This window comes from Oncorhynchus gorbuscha, unplaced genomic scaffold (genome assembly GCF_021184085.1).
Source record: "Oncorhynchus gorbuscha isolate QuinsamMale2020 ecotype Even-year unplaced genomic scaffold, OgorEven_v1.0 Un_scaffold_178:::fragment_2:::debris, whole genome shotgun sequence".
NCBI lineage: Eukaryota > Metazoa > Chordata > Actinopteri > Salmoniformes > Salmonidae > Oncorhynchus > Oncorhynchus gorbuscha.
In genome coordinates, this window is record NW_025744907.1 from 105003 (window position 1) to 125180 (window position 20178).

Below are 20178 nucleotides of genomic sequence, written 5' to 3' on the forward strand. Positions count from 1 at the left end.
GAATAGTTTTCAGAATTTTTGAATCAGTCTTTATGAGGGAAGAACACATCAAGGCTAAAATGTCAGTCATCGTTGTAATAGTGAGTCCTTGTAGAGATTCAGCACAGCCTAGTGTAGTGTGTGGATGGTCCTGCTCGTGAAACATTTCAGACCATTTTTATTGAATATCAAATCACTTTCATAAACAGTCAGGTCAGGACTAAGATAGTTGTTTATTCTACTTTTTATTATGTTTTAAAGAGGGAATGTGGAAGAAAGTATAGTATAGTATAGAAAGTATAGTATAGTCTGCCTTCTGCAGAGGAAGTTCTTATGACATTATGAATACGGAGAGGTCAGCAGAAGAGCTCTGTTTCTCGTTTTAAAAAATGTAGGAAATTAAGGGAATCCCTTTCAATAAAAATAGATGGCCACCCTTTCCCGGAAGCCCCTGCTTTGTTTTCTTTTGAAGTTATTCTTCTGGTTTTTATGATCTCATCCCTCAGCCACGGTGTAAGAGCTCCTCCTCACTTCCTGTAACGTGCGTGTGCGCGTGTGTATGTATGTGTGTGCATGTGTATGTGTGCGTGCGTGCGTGTGTGTGTGTGTGTGTGTGTGTGTGTGTGTGTGTGTGTGTGTGTGTGTGTGTGTGTGTGTGTGTGTGTGTGTGTGTGTGTGTGTGTGTGTGTGTGTGTGTGTGTGTGTGTGTGTGTGTGCGCGTGTGTGTGCGCGTGTATGTATGTGTGTGTGCGCGTGTGTATGTATGTGTGCCGAGGCAATAGGTGTGATGAGTTGGTAGGGAGTTTCTGCAGTCCATGTTAATACTGAGGTTTACCACACCTCTGTTCGTGTCTGAGTTTAGCCCTCATGCTGCATACTGTGTCAGCATGGTCTGATATCTCAAGCCTGTATGGAGGGGAGGAAAGCCTCATCCTAACACATTCTTTTGCAGTTAGGTATGTGGTTTAGGGGTATGAGTACTTGGGTGGGTATACTTAAAGCTGAGTCCTGGGTAGAGACACTGCAGTTGGTACCCACCTGGCTAGTGTGTTGCTGAACAGCTGAGACCTGGGTACAGACACTGCAGTTGGTACCCACCTGGCTAGTGTGTTGCTGAACAGCTGAGACCTGGGTACAGACACTGCAGTTGGTACCCACCTGGCTAGTGTGTTGCTGTATGCTGCATCTAGAATGTTTTATTGCTGGAGCAGCACTGATAAACTACATGACTCAAAATCTACCAAGTGGAAGAGTCCTTCCCCCAAGTAAATCACACTTCTTCAGGACACAGAGTGAATTACTCACTTCACTGATTATACCAGATAAGGGTGGGTACAGTGTATTAGGTAGGTCACACTCTTTTCATGCCACTTCGATTCAAAGTTATTTTCGTGGCAGGTTAGGAGAGCATTTTTGCTAACCCTAACCCTTTTTCTAACCTTAACCCTAGTCTCCTTACCTGCTGCGTTAATTCTCCTAACCTGATACGTAAGTTTTCCTAACTTTCTACGAAAGGTCACTTCGGTATCGAAGTGGCTTTAAAAGTGTATCCCTATATTAGTAGGATATAATTAGTCCGCGCCTGTGTTTCTGTTTGACATCAGGACAGGAAACCCCGGGACATTTCCTGAGGAATACATCAGTATGGAACACCATTTGTTCAAACAACATTGTCTCCCAAATCAAATCAAATTTTATTTGTCACATGCGCCGAATACAATTAGGTGTAGACCTTACAGTGAAATGCTTACTTACAAGCCCTTAACCAATAATTCAGTTTATTTTTTAAAAAAGTGTAAAGAAAGTATTTACTAAAATAACTGAATAACATTTTTTTTTTAATAAATAAATAAAGAAGCAGCCAAAAACTTACAGTAGCGAGGTTATATACAGGAGGTACCAGTACAGAGTAAATGTGAGGAGGTTATATACAGGAGGTACCAGTACAGAGTAAATGTGAGGAGGTTATATACAGGAGGTACCAGTACAGAGTAAATGTGAGGAGGTTATATACAGGAGGTACCAGTACAGAGTAAATGTGAGGAGGTTATATACAGGAGGTACCAGTACAGAGTAAATGTGAGGAGGCTATATACAGGAGGTACCATTACAGAGTAAATGTGAGGAGGTTATATACAGGAGGTACCATTACAGAGTAAATGTGAGGAGGCTATATACAGGAGGTACCAGTACAGAGTAAATGTGAGGAGGTTATATACAGGAGGTACCAGTACAGAGTAAATGTGAGGAGGTTATATACAGGAGGTACCAGTACAGGAGGTACCAAATGTGAGGAGGCTATATACAGGAGGTACCAGTACAGAGTAAATGTGAGGAGGCTATATACAGGAGGTACCATTACAGAGTAAATGTGAGGAGGCTATATACAGGAGGTACCAGTACAGAGTAAATGTGAGGAGGCTATATACAGGAGGTACCAGTACAGAGTAAATGTGAGGAGGCTATATACAGGAGGTACCAGTACAGAGTAAATGTGAGGAGGTTATATACAGGAGGTACCAGTACAGAGTAAATGTGAGGAGGCTATATACAGGAGGTACCAGTACAGAGTAAATGTGAGGAGGTTATATACAGGAGGTACCAGTACAGAGTAAATGTGAGGAGGCTTATATACAGGAGGTACCAGTACAGAGTAAATGTGAGGAGGTTATATACAGGAGGTACCAGTACAGAGTAAATGTGAGGAGGTTATATACAGGAGGTACCAGTACAGAGTAAATGTGAGGAGGCTATATACAGGAGGTACCATTACAGAGTACAGAGTAAATGTGAGGAGGTTATATACAGGAGGTACCAGTACAGAGTAAATGTGAGGAGGTTATATACAGGAGGTACCAGTACAGAGTAAATGTGAGGAGGTTATATACAGGAGGTACCATACAGAGTAAATGTGAGGAGGCTATATACAGGAGGTACCAGTACAGAGTAAATGTGAGGAGGCTATATACAGGAGGTACCAGTACAGAGTAAATGTGAGGAGGCTATATACAGGAGGTACCAGTACAGAGTAAATGTGAGGAGGCTATATACAGGAGGTACCAGTACAGAGTAAATGTGAGGAGGCTATATACAGGAGGTACCAGTACAGAGTAAATGTGAGGAGGCTATATACAGGAGGTACCAGTACAGAGTAAATGTGAGGAGGTTATATACAGGAGGTACCAGTACAGAGTAAATGTGAGGAGGTTATATACAGGAGGTACCATTACAGAGTAAATGTGAGGAGGCTATATACAGGAGGTACCAGTACAGAGTAAATGTGAGGAGGCTATATACAGGAGGTACCAGTACAGAGTAAATGTGAGGAGGCTATATACAGGAGGTACCAGTACAGAGTAAATGTGAGGAGGCTATATACAGGAGGTACCAGTACAGAGTAAATGTGAGGAGGCTATATACAGGAGGTACCAGTACAGAGTAAATGTGAGGAGGCTATATACAGGAGGTACCAGTACAGAGTAAATGTGAGGAGGCTATATACAGGAGGTACCAGTACAGAGTAAATGTGAGGAGGCTATATACAGGAGGTACCAGTACAGAGTAAATGTGAGGAGGCTATAAATGTGACAGGAGGTACCATTACAGAGTAAATGTGAGGAGGCTATATACAGGAGGTACCAGTACAGAGTAAATGTGAGGAGGCTATATACAGGAGGTACCAGTACAGAGTAAATGTGAGGAGGTTATATACAGGAGGTACCAGTACAGAGTAAATGTGAGGAGGTTATATACAGGAGGTACCAGTACAGAGTAAATGTGAGGAGGCTATATACAGGAGGTACCAGTACAGAGTAAATGTGAGGAGGCTATATACAGGAGGTACCAGTACAGAGTAAATGTGAGGAGGTTATATACAGGAGGTACCATTACAGAGTAAATGTGAGGAGGCTATATACAGGAGGTACCATTACAGAGTAAATGTGAGGAGGCTATATACAGGAGGTACCATTACAGAGTAAATGTGAGGAGGTTATATACAGGAGGTACCATTACAGAGTAAATGTGAGGAGGTTATATACAGGAGGTCCCAGTACAGAGTAAATGTGAGGAGGTTATATACAGGAGGTACCAGTACAGAGTAAATGTGAGGAGGTTATATACAGGAGGTACCATTACAGAGTAAATGTGAGGAGGTTATATACAGGAGGTACCAGTACAGAGTAAATGTGAGGAGGTTATATACAGGAGGTACCAGTACAGAGTAAATGTGAGGAGGTTATATACAGGAGGTACCAGTACAGAGTAAATGTGAGGAGGCTATATACAGGAGGTACCAGTACAGAGTAAATGTGAGGAGGTTATATACAGGAGGTACCAGTACAGAGTAAATGTGAGGAGGTTATATACAGGAGGTACCAGAGTAAATGTGAGGAGGCAGAGTAAATGTGAGGAGGTTATATACAGGAGGTACCAGTACAGAGTAAATGTGAGGAGGTTATATACAGGAGGTACCAGTACAGAGTAAATGTGAGGAGGTTATATACAGGAGGTACCAGTACAGAGTAAATGTGAGGAGGTTATATACAGGAGGTACCAGTACAGAGTAAATGTGAGGAGGTTATATACAGGAGGTACCATTACAGAGTAAATGTGAGGAGGCTATATACAGGAGGTACCAGTACAGAGTAAATGTGAGGAGGCTATATGACAGGAGGTACCAGTACAGAGTAAATGCGAGGAGGCTATATACAGGAGGTACCAGTACAGAGTAAATGTGAGGAGGCTATATACAGGAGGTACCAGTACAGAGTAAATGTGAGGAGGCTATATACAGGAGGTACCAGTACAGAGTAAATGTGAGGAGGCTATATACAGGAGGTACCAGTACAGAGTAAATGTGAGGAGGCTATATACAGGAGGTACCAGTACAGAGTAAATGTGAGGAGGCTATATACAGGAGGTACCAGTACAGAGTAAATGTGAGGAGGCTATATACAGGAGGTACCAGTACAGAGTAAATGTGAGGAGGCTATATACAGGAGGTACCAGTACAGAGTAAATGTGAGGAGGCTATATACAGGAGGTACCAGTACAGAGTAAATGTGAGGAGGCTATATACAGGAGGTACCAGTACAGAGTAAATGTGAGGAGGTTATATACAGGAGGTACCAGTACAGAGTAAATGTGAGGAGGTTATATACAGGAGGTACCGGTACAGAGTAAATGTGAGGAGGCTATATACAGGAGGTACCAGTACAGAGTAAATGTGAGGAGGTTATATACAGGAGGTACCAGTACAGAGTAAATGTGAGGAGGCTATATACAGGAGGTACCAGTACAGAGTAAATGTGAGGAGGTTATATACAGGAGGTACCAGTACAGAGTAAATGTGAGGAGGCTATATACAGGAGGTACCGGTACAGAGTAAATGCGAGGAGGCTATATACAAGTGGTACCGGTACAGAGTAAATGGGAGGAGGCTATATACAGGAGGTACCGGTACAGAGTAAATGTGAGGAGGTTATATACAGGAGGTACCAGTACAGAGTAAATGTGAGGAGGCTATATACAGGAGGTACCAGTACAGAGTAAATGTGAGGAGGTTATATACAGGAGGTACCAGTACAGAGTAAATGTGAGGAGGCTATATACAGGAGGTACCAGTACAGAGTAAATGTGAGGAGGTTATATACAGGAGGTACCAGTACAGAGTAAATGTGAGGAGGCTATATACAGGAGGTACCAGTACAGAGTAAATGTGAGGAGGTTATATACAGGAGGTACCAGTACAGAGTAAATGTGAGGAGGCTATATACAGGAGGTACCAGTACAGAGTAAATGTGAGGAGGCTATATACAATTGGTAAATGTGAGGAGGCTACAGAGTAAATGGGAGGAGGCTATATACAGGAGGTACCAGTACAGAGTAAATGTGAGGAGGTTATATACAGGAGGTACCAGTACAGAGTAAATGCGAGGTTAGGCTATATACAGGAAATGGTACATTCTAGTATGGGTGGTCCCGAGTAAATGTGAGGAGGTTATATACAGGAGGTACCAGTACAGAGTAAATGTGAGGAGGCTATATACAGGAGGTACCGGTACAGAGTAAATGTGAGGAGGTTATATACAGGAGGTACCAGTACAGAGTAAATGTGAGGAGGCTATATACAGGAGGTACCGGTACAGAGTAAATGTGAGGAGGCTATATACAGGAGGTACCGGTACAGAGTAAATGCGAGGAGGCTATATACAGGAGGTACCAGTACAGAGTAAATGTGAGGAGGTTATATACAGGAGGTACCAGTACAGAGTAAATGTGAGGAGGCTATATACAGGAGGTACCGGTACAGAGTAAATGTGTGGAGGTTATATACAGGAGGTACCAGTACAGAGTAAATGTGAGGAGGCTATATACAGGAGGTACCGGTACAGAGTAAATGTGAGGAGGCTATATACAGGAGGTACCGGTGCAGAGTAAATGTGAGGAGGCTATATACAGGAGGTACCGGTACAGCACTATTGGCCCAGCATCATCCGTATTTGGCCGGGGTAGGCCGTCATTGTAAATAAGAATTTGTTCTTAACCGACTTGCCTAGTTAAATAAAGGTGAAATAAATAAACACATTAAGAAGGAAATCAATTCCACAAATTAACTTTTAAGAAGGCCCACCTGTTAATTGAAATTCATTCCAGGTGACTACCTTGTGAAGCTATTTGAGAGAATGCCAAGAGTGTGCAAAGCTGTCAGCAAGGCAAAGGCTGGCTACTATAAAATATATTTTGATTCGTTAAACACATTTTTGGTTACTACATGATTCCATATGTGTTATTTCATAGTTTTGATGTCTTCACTATTATTCTACAATGTAGAAAATAGTAAAAAATAAAGAAAAACCCTTGAATGAGTAGGTGTTGTAAAACTTTTGAACAGTAGTGTATATAGGGAAGTGAGAGTCTTAACTTAACCCCACCCCCTCACCACTCACACAATACAAACACACCCTGTTGTAAGAAGGGACCAAATTCTGATAAGCTGCTGTTTGCTACAATGACAACATTAGTAAACTAGAAAAGAAAAAAGGACTTTCCCTGGCTAAAGCCACACCCCCAGAATGCTGAAGGAAGAGGGGCTGGTTGTCTGTGCTGACAACACATCACACGCCAACTTCTCCGACTTCACACTCGATTACGGCTGTTAAGAAAGGCAAAGCATGACTGTGGTAAGAATGTCTTTATTTCCCCCTCATAGGCTTTATAACTGTTACAAATATGTACAGCTCTTCCGGACTGGCTTGTAGTGGATGTGCTATTGTTGTCGTAGATTTACTTAGGTAATACGGTGCAGGTTAAGGTGAAGCAGTTTAATTAAATAATGTAATATTATGGTATTCAGTTTTACCTACTATATCATATATCTTGAATGAATGGAGGTTGTTGGTGTTTCAGGTTATCAACCAAAACAATCGCTGTAGAGATGTGACTCCTACTCTTAGGGTTGACTGTAGTATCTGGAGACATGTAGCCAACAGATTATGGAGCCATAAAAACTGACAGGACATTGGCTGCATTTACACAGGCAGCTCAATTCTGATATATTCTGATTGGTCAAAAGATGAATTATTGGCAAAAGATCTGATATGATTGGTCAAAAGACAAAATTATTGGCAAAATTGTGCTGCCTGTGTAAAACCTCCGTCGTGTCATATTACATATTTTAAATAAACGTTTATCATAATCTCTGTCGAAGTGGTTTAATATGTAAATTGTGTTGCATGGACAGTGCATTATATATTTTAGAAATTCACTTATTTGCAAACATTGTCAATCACATGGATTAAGTTAAACATTTTCACACGGTGGATTTCACCTACTTATGGTCAGATTAACTCTGAAGTTTTGATATTTTGTGTTTTGATAAAACTACAACATTTCATAATGGATTTCAGTTTTTATTGACTTCTATCCAAGTAACACAGTAAACATGAACATAAACTTCTCACTCAGCATATCAACCTATTTCCACTCACTCTCGCTGCAACATAACAAAAGCATCTGTGTCAGGATTAGGATCAGTGTGAAACTACTGTTTGCCACATGCTCATGAAGGCACACGAATGCACACGAATGCACACGTGCATGCTTATGTTGTGTTTATGTGTGATTGTTTTCATGTGTGTGCATTATAGCAATATATTTAATATACTGCAACAATGTACACTTCTTCTGTACTGTTAATACTGTAACCTGTGTTCATGAAACTCATCCTTCAAGCTGATACCATAACAACAGAGATGTATATTTCTGGGGATTCCCCCTGGCTTATTAATTAGAAACGTATCTGACAACCAAGCCAGTTCCCTTCGTCTGCCCCCACACAATCCTCTGGCCTGTCACATTCTACTGAATCGCTTTTACATCTTTACACTCAGGATTTATCGCATAACAAAGTCCTTGCAAGACGACGTGTAAAAGACACACGATTGAAGAACAGAATTGTTGTTTGATTCTCTTCAGATTAACGTTAAATCAACTCTGAACTCCTATCCTTAACTACCAATCCCTGAGATGAACCAATAACCATGACCACACATATCTCACGAGGCACTAGTACAGCACCGCACGATTGTCTAGATAGTGAACTCATCACCTGGACCCAGTTTTTAAAAAGTTATATATCTGGACTTCGCCTATCGGTTAGGATTAAATGCATAGAAATAGAATGAATAGACAAGTCATTGACTTGAATGGGGACCGTTCTATTCATTATATTTCTATGCATGTAATCCTATCCTATAGCTGAAATACGAATAGATAACTTTTGAAAAACTGGGCCCTGTGTTTAGGCCTACCACACACAGTAGCAAAGAATTTCCTGAAGTAACTCCCTTGTATAGGGATTTCCCTTAGGGTTTTCTTGACTGACTATTAGGGAACAGAGTAACCATGGAGACATAATTTCTCTCAATGCTCATTAATTTCCTTAACCTGGTTATTATAATAAATATAGAATGAATATATTAATTACTTTTTGTATCTCACCATATTAGCTGAGGATTAATAAGCAAACTCCCGTGTCATTTCTGAGTGTATATGATATGAATCTGATCATATGAAACCTGATCATTGGTTGCGAGTGCTGCTGTTTGAACTAATGTGTGTGTGTGTTTTCTGCAGGACTACGGGATGTGTGCGCGTCGGCTGCTTCGGTAAGTAGTACTCACTGTGTGACCATGATTATGGCGGGACTGTGGCTTGACTATTTGCAGCTGTTGGCATACTTCGTTTACATGCAACTCTATTGGTTCATTTTGATACAATGATATGTGTTTTAATAAGAATAATATTTAATTTGTAGAGTGTTATTTCACACTATCTAGAGTCAGATCTCTTCACAGCGTGTTTACATGAGTGTGTGGTGACAGTATCCGATAGAGAGAATGTCGCTGTGGGTCTCCAGTGGAATTTCAGTTTTCTCTGTGTTCCCTTGGTATACAGTACATTCCTGAAAGCTGGAGGAAAGTGTGCCTGCAATTAAAGGATAATATTAATAACATTTAGGAGTGTGTTTCTGGAAACAGGTTGTTAGGAAATAAGAATGCTTCCCGTAACCATGCCAGTGACCTCACCTAACAGTACTCAGCTGATTGTAATGTTGTTATGGTTTACAGAAGGTGTGTCATCTTATTCCTGGTATCGGTTCAGTTCATTCAAAGTAAAGGTACGAATTGAAACAACTGACAAGAATGTGACACTTTATCTGATCAGATCTTTACTGATGGAGATACTTTGTGTGTGTGTGTGTGTGTGTGTGTGTGTGTGTGTGTGTGTGTGTGTGTGTGTGTGTGTGTGTGTGTGTGTGTGTGTGTGTGTGTGTGTGTGTGTGTGTGTGTGTGTGTGTGTGTGTGTGTGTGTGTGAGTGTTTGCGTGCGTGTGTGTGTGTACCTGCATGTGTGTGTGTCTGTGTACGATTTCCCTGTAAGATTGGATTTGCAATAACATCTGAACCATAATGGTGTCTATTCAGTAGAAGGGAATGTCCCAGACACTTTCAGATGAGAGAAAAGGGCAAATGTGTCAGATAGATAAGGGAGGGGGGAAAGTGGAACTGCCTAATGTCTACCCTCCCTGACCTCTAACCTCGTTCACCCTCTCTATCAGATGTCACCATGGTGATAGGAGAGGTGGGTGGGGCTGTGACCCTCCCCTGTACCTCTGACATCCAGAGACTCCCAAACCACCTGTATGTACAGAGACCTGACCCAAACAAGTTCATTAATGGCTACCATAAGACGAGGGACTTACCATCCCCTCACCCGGAGTATGCAAACCGTACTCAAGTAGACCACACACAGGGAACAATGAGGCTGTGGAGTATACGGCTGTCAGATGAGGGGCTGTACGAATGCCACATCGGATACCCAACCAAGAACAACCAGAAGAACATACAACTCAGTGTGACAGGTAACATTACCTCAGTTCAAACTCTCTTACCATGTTTGTGTTTAAATCATTTTTCTGTTTTATTCTCCCACTTGTGGAACATAGCTTTCTGGATGAGGGGGAAAAGCTGATTCTGTTAGATGTGTGCTTGTAATAGCTCAAACCATAGATACATTCACTAAAAAGAGAAGACAAAACGAAAGCTATAATTGGCTATCACTCAGAACGGCTTGTGTTGTTTTGCCCTTGTTTTGTGTTTTCAGTTAAGAGGAAGTAAAACCAAGAAAAGATCAAATCCTTTCCTTCTCTCGCTCCGCTCTCCTCCCTTTCCATCTCTCCCCCTCTACAGCCAACTACAGCACCCCCAATGTAACAGTGGCCTGTGACAACGGCAGCTGCTTGGTGACATGTTCCTCTGACAACGGTTACCCTCGTAGGGATGTTGAGTGGAGCCTGAACCCTCCTCTGAACCAGAGCCACTGGGGAGTAGTGAACAGCAGTGTGGGGACAGACCCGGTCTCTATGCTGTTCTCTGTCTTCAGTTCCATATCCATCAACTGCTCCTCTGGACCCCTGCTGAACCTCAGCTGTGCTGTAGGGGGCGCCCTCTCACAGGAACACATTGTCTGTGAGGACTGAGATACTGTGTCTCTATCACTGTCATTAAATGTATAACATTGCACATTTCTGTCAAATAAATGAATTTGAAACCTTACATATATTATATTTATCTACTATAGGCAGGCATCCTGATATCTCTGTTGTCTCTGTGATCTCTGCTGTCTCTGTGATCGCTGCTGTTCTGCTGTGTTTCCTGGTTCTGGTATCGAGCAGCAAGAAAAAGAAGGCTCAGACAGCCAGAGGTAATCAAGGGAAGGATGACATTACTTGTGATAGAGGAGACAGACTGTATTGTTCCTTGGAAATGGGACCGGCAGGATGAATATAGATGTCAATGCATTCATAAAACATATAGATGGGTTGGCGGACAACGTTATGCGCATCCATGTGGCATGGAAGGTGTCTATTGCTATAATTCTGAAAGGTCCGAAAGCTAGCAACAATGACAAGAAGCTGTCATGTGGGGACTCGTAGGTGGCTCGTTTCAGCTCGTTGTATGTTATTGTTGATACCACGTCTTGTTTTGAGATAGCTAACCAACAACTGTAACTATGTATTGAGAGACAAGTGATCAATGTGACAATGTATTTCTTTTTCAAGAAATATTTAGAGACGAAATATAGTTTACATGTTGTCAACAGTCTATGCCAACCCTGTCTGTTTTGGTGCATAGTTGCAAAACAACCAACCCGTCTATATCTTTCTGTTTTCCAGGAGGAAAGGGAGCAGCAAGTTCAGAGGAGTGAGTATCTGTTTCACTGTTTCACTCAAACTCACAGGATAAATAAATCCCACTGGGAAAAACTGGTTCAGTTAACGTTGTTTCCACGTCGTGTCAACCCCCCCAAAAATCCATGTGATGATGTTGAGTCAACGTGGAAAACTAATTGGATTTGCATAAAGTCATCAACGTAAGGGCATTTTGTATTTCTTTCATCCAACTTTGAACCTGAATCCAATGTCATGGTGAATTTTCTTCTGAATTCACTTTGAATTCACCTTAGTTGACTACACGACCAAATGTAAATCAGAACTAGACGTTGAACTGAAGTCTGTGCCCAGTGGGATAAGATCAAAAGCTTGACATTGGTTTAGATAACCTGTGCAACTGACCTGGCCAAGTAGTACAAATGGTTTAGTTTTGTTTCTTTCTCTCCTCTCTTTCTTCTTCTCCTCTCTTTCTTCTTCTCCTCTCTTCTCCTCTCTTTCTTCTTCTCCTCTCTTTCTTCTTCTCCTCTCTTTCTTCTTCTCCTCTCTTTCTTCTTCTCTCCTCTTTCTTCTTTCTCTCCTCTCTTTCTTCTTCTCCTCTCTTTCTTCTTCTCCTCTCTTTCTTCTTCTCCTCTCTTTCTTCTTCTCCTCTCTTTCTTCTTCTCCTCTCTTTCTTCTTCTCCTCTTCTTTCTTCTCCTCTCTTTCTTCTTCTTCTCTTCTTCTCCTTTTTCTTTTTCTCTCTCTTTCTTCTCTCCTTCTTCTTCTCTCTCTCTTTCTTCTTCTCCTCTCTTTCTTCTTCTCCTCTCTTTCTTTCTTCTCTCTTTCTCTTTTCTCTCTCCTTCTTCTCCTCTCTTTCTTTCTCCTCTCTTTCTCTTCTCCTCTCTTTCTTCTCCTCTCTTTCTTTCCTCTCCTCTCTTTCTTTTCTTCTTCTCTCTCTTTTCTTCTTCCTCTCTTCTTCTCTCTTTCTTCTCTCCTCTCTTTCTTCTTCTCTCTTTTTCTCTCTCTCTTTTCTTCCTTCTCCTCTCTTCTTCTCCTCTCTTTTCTTCTTCTCCTCTCTTCTCTTCTCCTCTCTTTCTTCTCCCTCTCTCTTCTCTCTCCTCTCTTTCTTTCTCTCCTCTCTTTCTTCTTCTCCTCTCTCTCTCTTCTTCTCCTCTCTTTCTTCTCCTCTCTTTCTTTTTCTCCTCTCTTTCTTTCTTCTCCTTCTTCTCTCTCTTCTTCTCCCTCTCCTTCTTCTTCTCCTCTCTTTCTTCTTCTCTTTCTCTCTCCTTCTTCTTCTCCTCTCTTTCTTCTCTCCCTCTCCTTCTCTTTCTTTTTCTCTCTCCTCTCTTTTCTCTTTCTTTCTCTCCTCTCTCTTCTCTCCTCTCTTTTTCTCTCTCTCCTTCTTCTTCTCTCTTCTCTCTTCTTCTTCTCCTCTCTTTCTTCTCTCTCTCTCTCTCCTCCTTTCTTCTTTTCTTCTTCCTTCTCTTCTTTTTCTCCTCTCTTCTTCTTCTCTTTTTCTTCTCTCTCTTCTCTTCTCTTTTTCCTCTCTTCTTCTTCTCCTCTCCTCTCCTTTCTCTCTTTCTTTTCTCTCTCTCTTTCTTCTTCTCTTCTTTTTCTCCTCTCTTTCTTCCTTCCTCTCCTTCTTCTTCTCCTCTCTTTCTTTCTTCTTCTTTCTCTCTCTCTCCTTCTCTTCTCCTCTTTCTTTCTTCTCCTCTCTTTCTTTCTCTCCTCTCTTCTTCTTCTCCTTTCTTCTCTCTTTCTTCTCTCTCTTTCTTCTTTCTCTCCTTCTTTCTTCTCCTCTCTTTCTTTCTCTCCTCTCTTTCTTTTCTCCTCTCCTTCTTCTTCTCCTTTTCTTCTCTCCTCTCTTTCTTTCTCTCCTCTCTTTCTTTCTCTCCTCTCTTTCTCCTCTCTTCTTCTTCTCTTCTTCTTTCTTCTCTCTCTTTTTCTTCTTCTTCTCCTTTCTCTTTTTCTTTCTCTCCTCTCCTTCTTCTTCTCCTTTCTTTCTCTCTCTTTCTTCTTCTCCTTTCTTTCTCTCTCTTTCTCCCTCTCTCCTTCTTCTCCTCTCTTCTTTTCTCCTCTCTTTCTTTCTTCCTCTCTTTCTTCTCTCTTCTCCTTCTCTCTTTCTTCTTCTCTTCTCCTTCTTCTTCTCCTCTCTTCTCCTCTCTTTCTTTCTTCTCCTCTCTTTCTTTCTCTCCTCTCTTCCTTCTTCTTCTTCTTCTCTCTCTTTCTTCTTCTCTCTCTTTCTTTCTCTCTTTTTCTTTTTCTCCTCTCTTTCTTTCTCTCCTCTCTTTCTTCTTCTCCTCTCTTTCTTCTTCTCCTCTCTTTCTTCTTATCCTCTCTTTCTTTTTCTCCTCTCTTTATTTTTCTCCTCTCTTTCTTTCTCTCCTCTCTTTCTTCCTCTCCTCTCTTTCTTTTTCTCCTCTCTTTCTTCTTCTCTGCTTCCCAGAAATGTACAGCTGACCTGAAGGAACCCAGAAACTTGAACATTTGGAAGGCAGAATGTGAAAGGTTCTATCATTTGATAATTATAAATCTGAACTCCTTGGATACTGCCTTCTAATGGGACATGATAAAGGGGTTGCTGAGGTGACCTAACCATTGCCTGGACTTGTTGCTGTTGGAAACTATGTTAGCTTTCCTCTACACGCTGCAGTTCAGAGGTGTTTTCACGGTGTTGAGGAGACTGACAATTGTATAAATATTTAATTAGTATGTTCAAATGACTGAGTTCCACAGAAGAACCAATGAAAACTAGAAGTGCAATGACTGTCCTCAATGTGTGCACTAAACCAGGGTATGTAGTATCCAAGGAAACATATCTAGTATTTGTACTGTGTTTGTATTAGGACTAGAGACATGCACTGCACTTTAGAGAAGTGTACACTTATCCAGTGAGCACTTATCAGGGATGGACTGTATTCAACTGATGAATACTGGAAGTGGATACTGGAAGTGAATACTGGAAGTGAATACTGGAAGTGGATACTGGAAGTGGATACTGGAAGTGAATACTGGAAGTGAATACTGGAAGTGGATACTGGAAGTGAATACTGGAAGTGGATACTGGAAGTGAATACTGGAAGTGAATGTGTCTGTCCGTAATAGATCTTACCTCAGATCCTATACCAGCATCTCCCAATAGGTCCGAGTCCACCCCACATACAGTTGAAGTCAGAAGTTTACATACACTTAGGTTGGAGTCATTAAAACTAATTTTTCAACTACTCTACAAATTTCTTGTTAATTAACAAACTATAGTTTTGGCAAGTTGGTTAGGACATTTACTTTGTGCATGACACAAGTCATTTTTCCAACAATTGTTTACAGACAGATTATTTCACTGCATCATAATTCCAGTGGGTCAGAAGTTTACATACACTAAGTTTACTGTGCCTTTAAACAGCTTGGAAAATTCCAGAAAATGATGTCATGGCTTTAGAAGCTTCTGATAGGCTAATTGACATCATTTGAGTCAATTGGAAGTGTACCTGTGGATGTACTTCAAGGCCTACCTTCAAACTCAGCACCTTTTTGCTTGACATCATGGGGAAATCAAAAGATGTCAACCAAGACCTCAGAAAAATAGACCTCCACAAGTCTGGTTCATCCTTGGGAGCAATTTCCAAATGCCTGAAGGTACCACGTTCATCTGTACAAACAATAATACGCAAGTATAAACACCATAGGACCTTGCTGCCATTATACCGCTCAGGAAGGAGACGCGTTCTATCTCCTAGAGACGAACGCACTATGGTGCGAAAAGTGAAAATCAATCCCAGAACAACAGCAAAGGACCTTGTGAAGATGCTGGAGGAAACAGGTACAAAAGTATCTATATCCACAGTAAAACGAGTCCTATATCGAAACAACCTGAAAGGCCGCTCAGCAAGGAAGAGGCTACTGCTCCAAAATCACCCTAAAAAAGACAGACTACGGTTTGCAACTGCACATGGGGACAAGATTGTACTTTTTGGAGAAATATCCTCTGGTCTGATGAAACTGTTTGGCCATAATGACCATCGTTATGTTTGGAGGAAAAAGGGGGAGGCTTGCAAGCTGAAGAACACCATCCCAACCGTGAAGCACGGGGATGGCAGCATCATGTCTAGGGGGTGCTTTGTTGCAGGAGGGACTGGTGCACTTCACAAAATAGATGGCAGCATGAGGAAGAAACATTATGTGGATATATTGAAGCAACATCTCAAGACATCAGTCAGGAAGTTAAAACATGGTCGCAAATTGGTCTTCCAAATGGACAATGACCCCAAGCATACTCCCAAAGTTGTGGCAAAATGGCTTAAGGACAATAAAGTCAAGGTATTGGAGTGGCCATCACAAAGCCCTGACCTCACACCTGTAGAACATTTGTGGGCAGAACTGAAAAAGCGTGTACAAGCAAGGAGGCCTACAAACCTGACTCAGTTACACCAGCTCTGTCAGGAGGAATGGGACAAAATTCACCCAACAAACCCGAAACGTTTACCCAAGTTAAACAATTTAAAGGCAATGCTACCAAATCCTAATTGAGTGTATGTAATCTTCTGACCCATTGGGAATGAGATGAAAGAAATAAAAGCAGAAATAAGTAATTCTCTCTACTATTAGTTTGACATTTCCCATTCTTAAAATAAAGTGTTGATCCTAACTGACCTAAAACAGAGAATTTTTACTTGGATTAAATGTCAGGAATTGTGAAACTGAGTTTAAATGTATTTGGCTAAGGTGTATGTAAACTTCCGACTTCAACTGTATTGCTGCCAGTCTAAACTGGTTTTAAAGCTGAGATCCGGTGAAACGGCGCCATCGGCTGCCGCATTATTTCGTGTTTTTTTTAAACGGGGCAGATGAGCTGCTCTTCTGTCGCATGTGAAATGATGTCAGAGGGGAAAAACGGCTTCTTTGTTTGCAGTAACCTCTTTGTTGTTGTAATATCGCAAACGGACGAGGCAGTTTTACCTCTACGAATTCCAGATTAAAGGACGTACAGGTGTTGGTTTTTCAGTGTTTGTGAGCAGAAGACGAATGCTGAACGTGTGTAACAATGTCTCTTGATTGTTTTTGGAATTATTTTCAACATTTGTTGTATGTAGGCTAAATATTTATATTAAATATGTTGTTCTCATGTAAGGTCATATTGAGGGCATATAATATTGTTATTCTTTTATATAAGTTAGGAATAAGTTATTAATGTTAAATTATGTCTTTCAACTTTTGAATAGCTATTAAAAATGGTCTACTTTGCTATAAATAAGTGGTGGAGCTGTTGACAACACACAGCCCTTTTGTAGGATCAATTCTGTTAGGAACTCAGTCGGGGGCTTAATTTACTGTTTAAAGTTAGAATAGTAGACTACACAAGGATATATTTCAAAATTGGGTTTTGAATCTGCAGCTTTTCCCAATACATTTAACTTAGGACCCCCAAAAGGCTGCATGTGTGGGTATGGATGTGGGTATGTAGACCCACGAGCCAGTGTGGCCCCGAATGATGAGTTCAGTTTTTGTGTGGCCCTCACCCACATCAAAGATACCCATCCATGTTATTGTATGGTGTAATTATTACACCAAATTGCAGTATCAGTGTTCACCAGCAGATGTCAGCCTCACCACAGATTTATACTCACCCACTCTACAGACTGAAGAGCCTTATAGTAGTACTTGAGACCTGTCTTATACATGCTGAAAAAGGTAGTCTGTAGATCCAATGTTGTTCAATGCCATTTCTTCCACCTTGGTGTCTACTGCAAACAGCTCATCTGTCTGCCTCTGACTGGAATGAAGAGATAAAGGGAAGATGTGAGAGGAAAGGAAAAGAGAAATTATACTCTCCATTCAGCAGACAGTTTCAGTGTTTATTGGGACAAGAGAATGGTGTGGTCTTGCACCACTTACCTTTTAATCAAACCTACAGACCAGAGCTAACTCTCACAGTAGGGAGAAACCACACATCTCTTTACCTTTCTCTCTCTCCCTCCCTCTCAACCCCTCCTCTCCCACCCTAGTATCTCTCGATCACTGTCTATCTCTCTCTCCCTCCCTCCCTCCCCCCCCTCTCCTCTCCCACCCTAGTATCTCTCGATCCCTGTCTCTCTCTCTCTCCCTCCCTCCCACCTCCTCCTCTCCTACCCTAGTATCTCTTGATCCCTGTCTATCTCTACCCTCCTCCTCCATCTCTCACATGAATCATTGTGCCAGTCGGTCCCTCCCCTGTGTTTACATTAAACAGTAGAATCACTCCAGCCTGCTTAGACTTCAGGAATGTAACAGACTCTCTCTCTCTCTCTCTCTCTCTCTCTCTCTCTCTCTCTACCTCTCTCTCTCTCTCTCTCTCTCTCTCTCTCTCTCTCTCTCTCTCTCTCTCTCTACCTCTCTCTCTCTACCTCTCTCTCTCTACCTCTCTCTCTCTCTCTACCTCTCTCTACCTCTCTCTTTACCTCATCTCCCTCCCTCCCTGGTCTAGCCCAAAGAAAAGAAATAGAAACAGAGTGCCTCCACTCATCCTCCTGGTAGACACACACCAGATTATTCTAGAAACACTAGTAAATTAACCAGTTTGGCCTGATTCTGCAGACACACACACACGCAGGAATAGTCAGAGGAGTCAGAAGGAAGCCGATATAATGATGGTGGAGGCCTTGAATAATCGCTCCATTTTACACACGTCTACAGACCACTGAGCTGGCACAACTTACTGTCTGTGTTCCTTTACAGAGAGGCAACCTCTGCTCCAGTCTACTGTGGCCAACACCAAACAACAGCCTAATGAGATTATTCCACTTCAGAATGTCAACTAAATGAGTTTAGGGCTGAGAGAGCCAAAGCACTGTGCTGTAGGACAAGAGATCGATTCAGGAGAGCAGAGCTGAAATCTGATCAGCACCAGGGAAGGTTCTCTATTCCTCTAAAAATAGATCCATGCATTTCACAATCACAACAACACCCAGCATATGATACGTGTGTGTGGGTGTGTGGCATGTCTGTTACTAAGGAGAGAGTGGAAGACAGAGAGGAGGAAAGACAGGCTAATGGAGAGAGAGAGAGAAGAGAGAGAGAGAGAGAGAGAGAGAGAGAGAGAGCTGGGTAAACTGAACTGACAATGTTTGAACTGATTCATTGTTTCAGCCATTTTAGGAAGGTATGTTACGGTTCCTATAGGACAACTCTGACCCTTGGAGCAAGAGATGACCTGGAAGTATTTATCACCACTTTGGCTTCTAACCTTTGACCTTTCCACTGAGAAGTGGGAGGAGGGCATACACACAGCTGAGCAGAGTGGGTGGAGGGTGATGAATACTCAGATGGGAATACCACTGAGAGGCTTCAATTCCGATCAGAGATTCTCAGACAAACCCTTTGGGACCGAGCTACAGTCACGAGTGTAGATTCTATGTCTGCTGTGTGTGATGCTGGAAACCTGAGGAGTTGTTAATAAGAGTCCATGTTTATTAATAACACTGCTTAAGACATTTACTGTCATAACAAGTATACATGTACGGTACACACACACACACACACACACACACACACACACACACACACACACACACACACTGATGCGTTATGCGTGGCCATGAAAAGACACACGTTAAAGGTTAGATATCACTTTGACACAATGACAGCAGGCAGTCTAATCATTCTGAGCTGCCAGTCATATATCAATACATAAATACATCAAACAGAGCTCCCATAGGACCATGGACACCATCACACCAAGGACTCATCTAGCTACCACTGGGACTTTAGGACCATGGACACCATCACACCATGGACTCATCTAGTTACCACTGGGACTTTAGGACCATGGACACCATCACACTATGGACTCATCTAGCTACCACTGGGACTTTAGGACCATGGACACCATCACACCATGGACTCATCTAGCTACCACTGTGACTTTAGGACCATGGACACCAGCACACCATGGACTCATCTAGCTACCACTGGGACTTTAGGACCATGGACACCATCACACCATGGACTCATCTAGCTACCACTGGGACTTTAGGACCATGGACACCAGCACACCATGGACTCATCTAGCTACCACTGGGACTTTAGGACCATGGACACCAGCACACCATGGACTCATCTAGTTACCACTGGGACTTTAAGACCATGGACACCAGCACACCATGGACTCATCTAGTTACCACTGGGACTTTAGGACCATGGACACCATCACTACCATGGGACTTTAGGACATGGACACCATCAGTTCTACCACTGGGACTTTAGGACCATGGACACCATCACACCATGGACTCATCTAGTTACCACTGGGACTTTAGGACCATGGACACCAGCACACCATGGACTCATCTAGCTACCACTGGGACTTTAGGACCATGGACACCAGCACACCATGGACTCATCTAGTTACCACTGGGACTTTAAGACCATGGACACCAGCACACCATGGACTCATCTAGTTACCACTGGGACTTTAGGACCATGGACACCATCACACCATGGACTCATCTAGT

General features: G+C 42.1%; 1 protein-coding gene across 2 annotated transcripts; it reads left to right on the forward strand.

The window, feature by feature from the left end:
• The first annotated feature begins 6969 nt into the window (after positions 1-6969).
• LOC124017320 (T-lymphocyte activation antigen CD80-like) lies at positions 6970-14962 on the forward strand. 2 transcript variants are annotated; one of them, XM_046332575.1, is made up of 9 exons: positions 6970-7163; positions 9118-9149; positions 9612-9661; positions 10102-10404; positions 10733-11011; positions 11124-11246; positions 11719-11746; positions 14139-14186; positions 14556-14962. In XM_046332575.1, the coding sequence occupies exons 1-8, from the start codon at positions 7155-7157 to the stop codon at positions 14155-14157; spliced, it is 843 nt and encodes a 280-aa protein (XP_046188531.1). In that variant the 5' UTR covers positions 6970-7154; the 3' UTR covers positions 14158-14186; positions 14556-14962. The 2 variants fall into 2 exon arrangements, with proteins under 2 accessions (XP_046188531.1, XP_046188530.1); XM_046332574.1 differs by lacking the exons at positions 11719-11746; positions 14139-14186; positions 14556-14962 and having other exon boundaries at positions 11124-11700.
• Positions 14963-20178: the final 5216 nt, after the last annotated feature.

Bases quoted from the DNA above. Each gene is read 5' to 3' on its own strand.
- LOC124017320 (XM_046332574.1), top strand. The intron at 9,150-9,611 runs GTAAGTAGTACT...TATGGTTTACAG, and splicing joins TGTGCGCGTCGGCTGCTTCG to AAGGTGTGTCATCTTATTCC. The intron at 11,012-11,123 runs GTGAGGACTGAG...TATCTACTATAG, and splicing joins CTCACAGGAACACATTGTCT to GCAGGCATCCTGATATCTCT.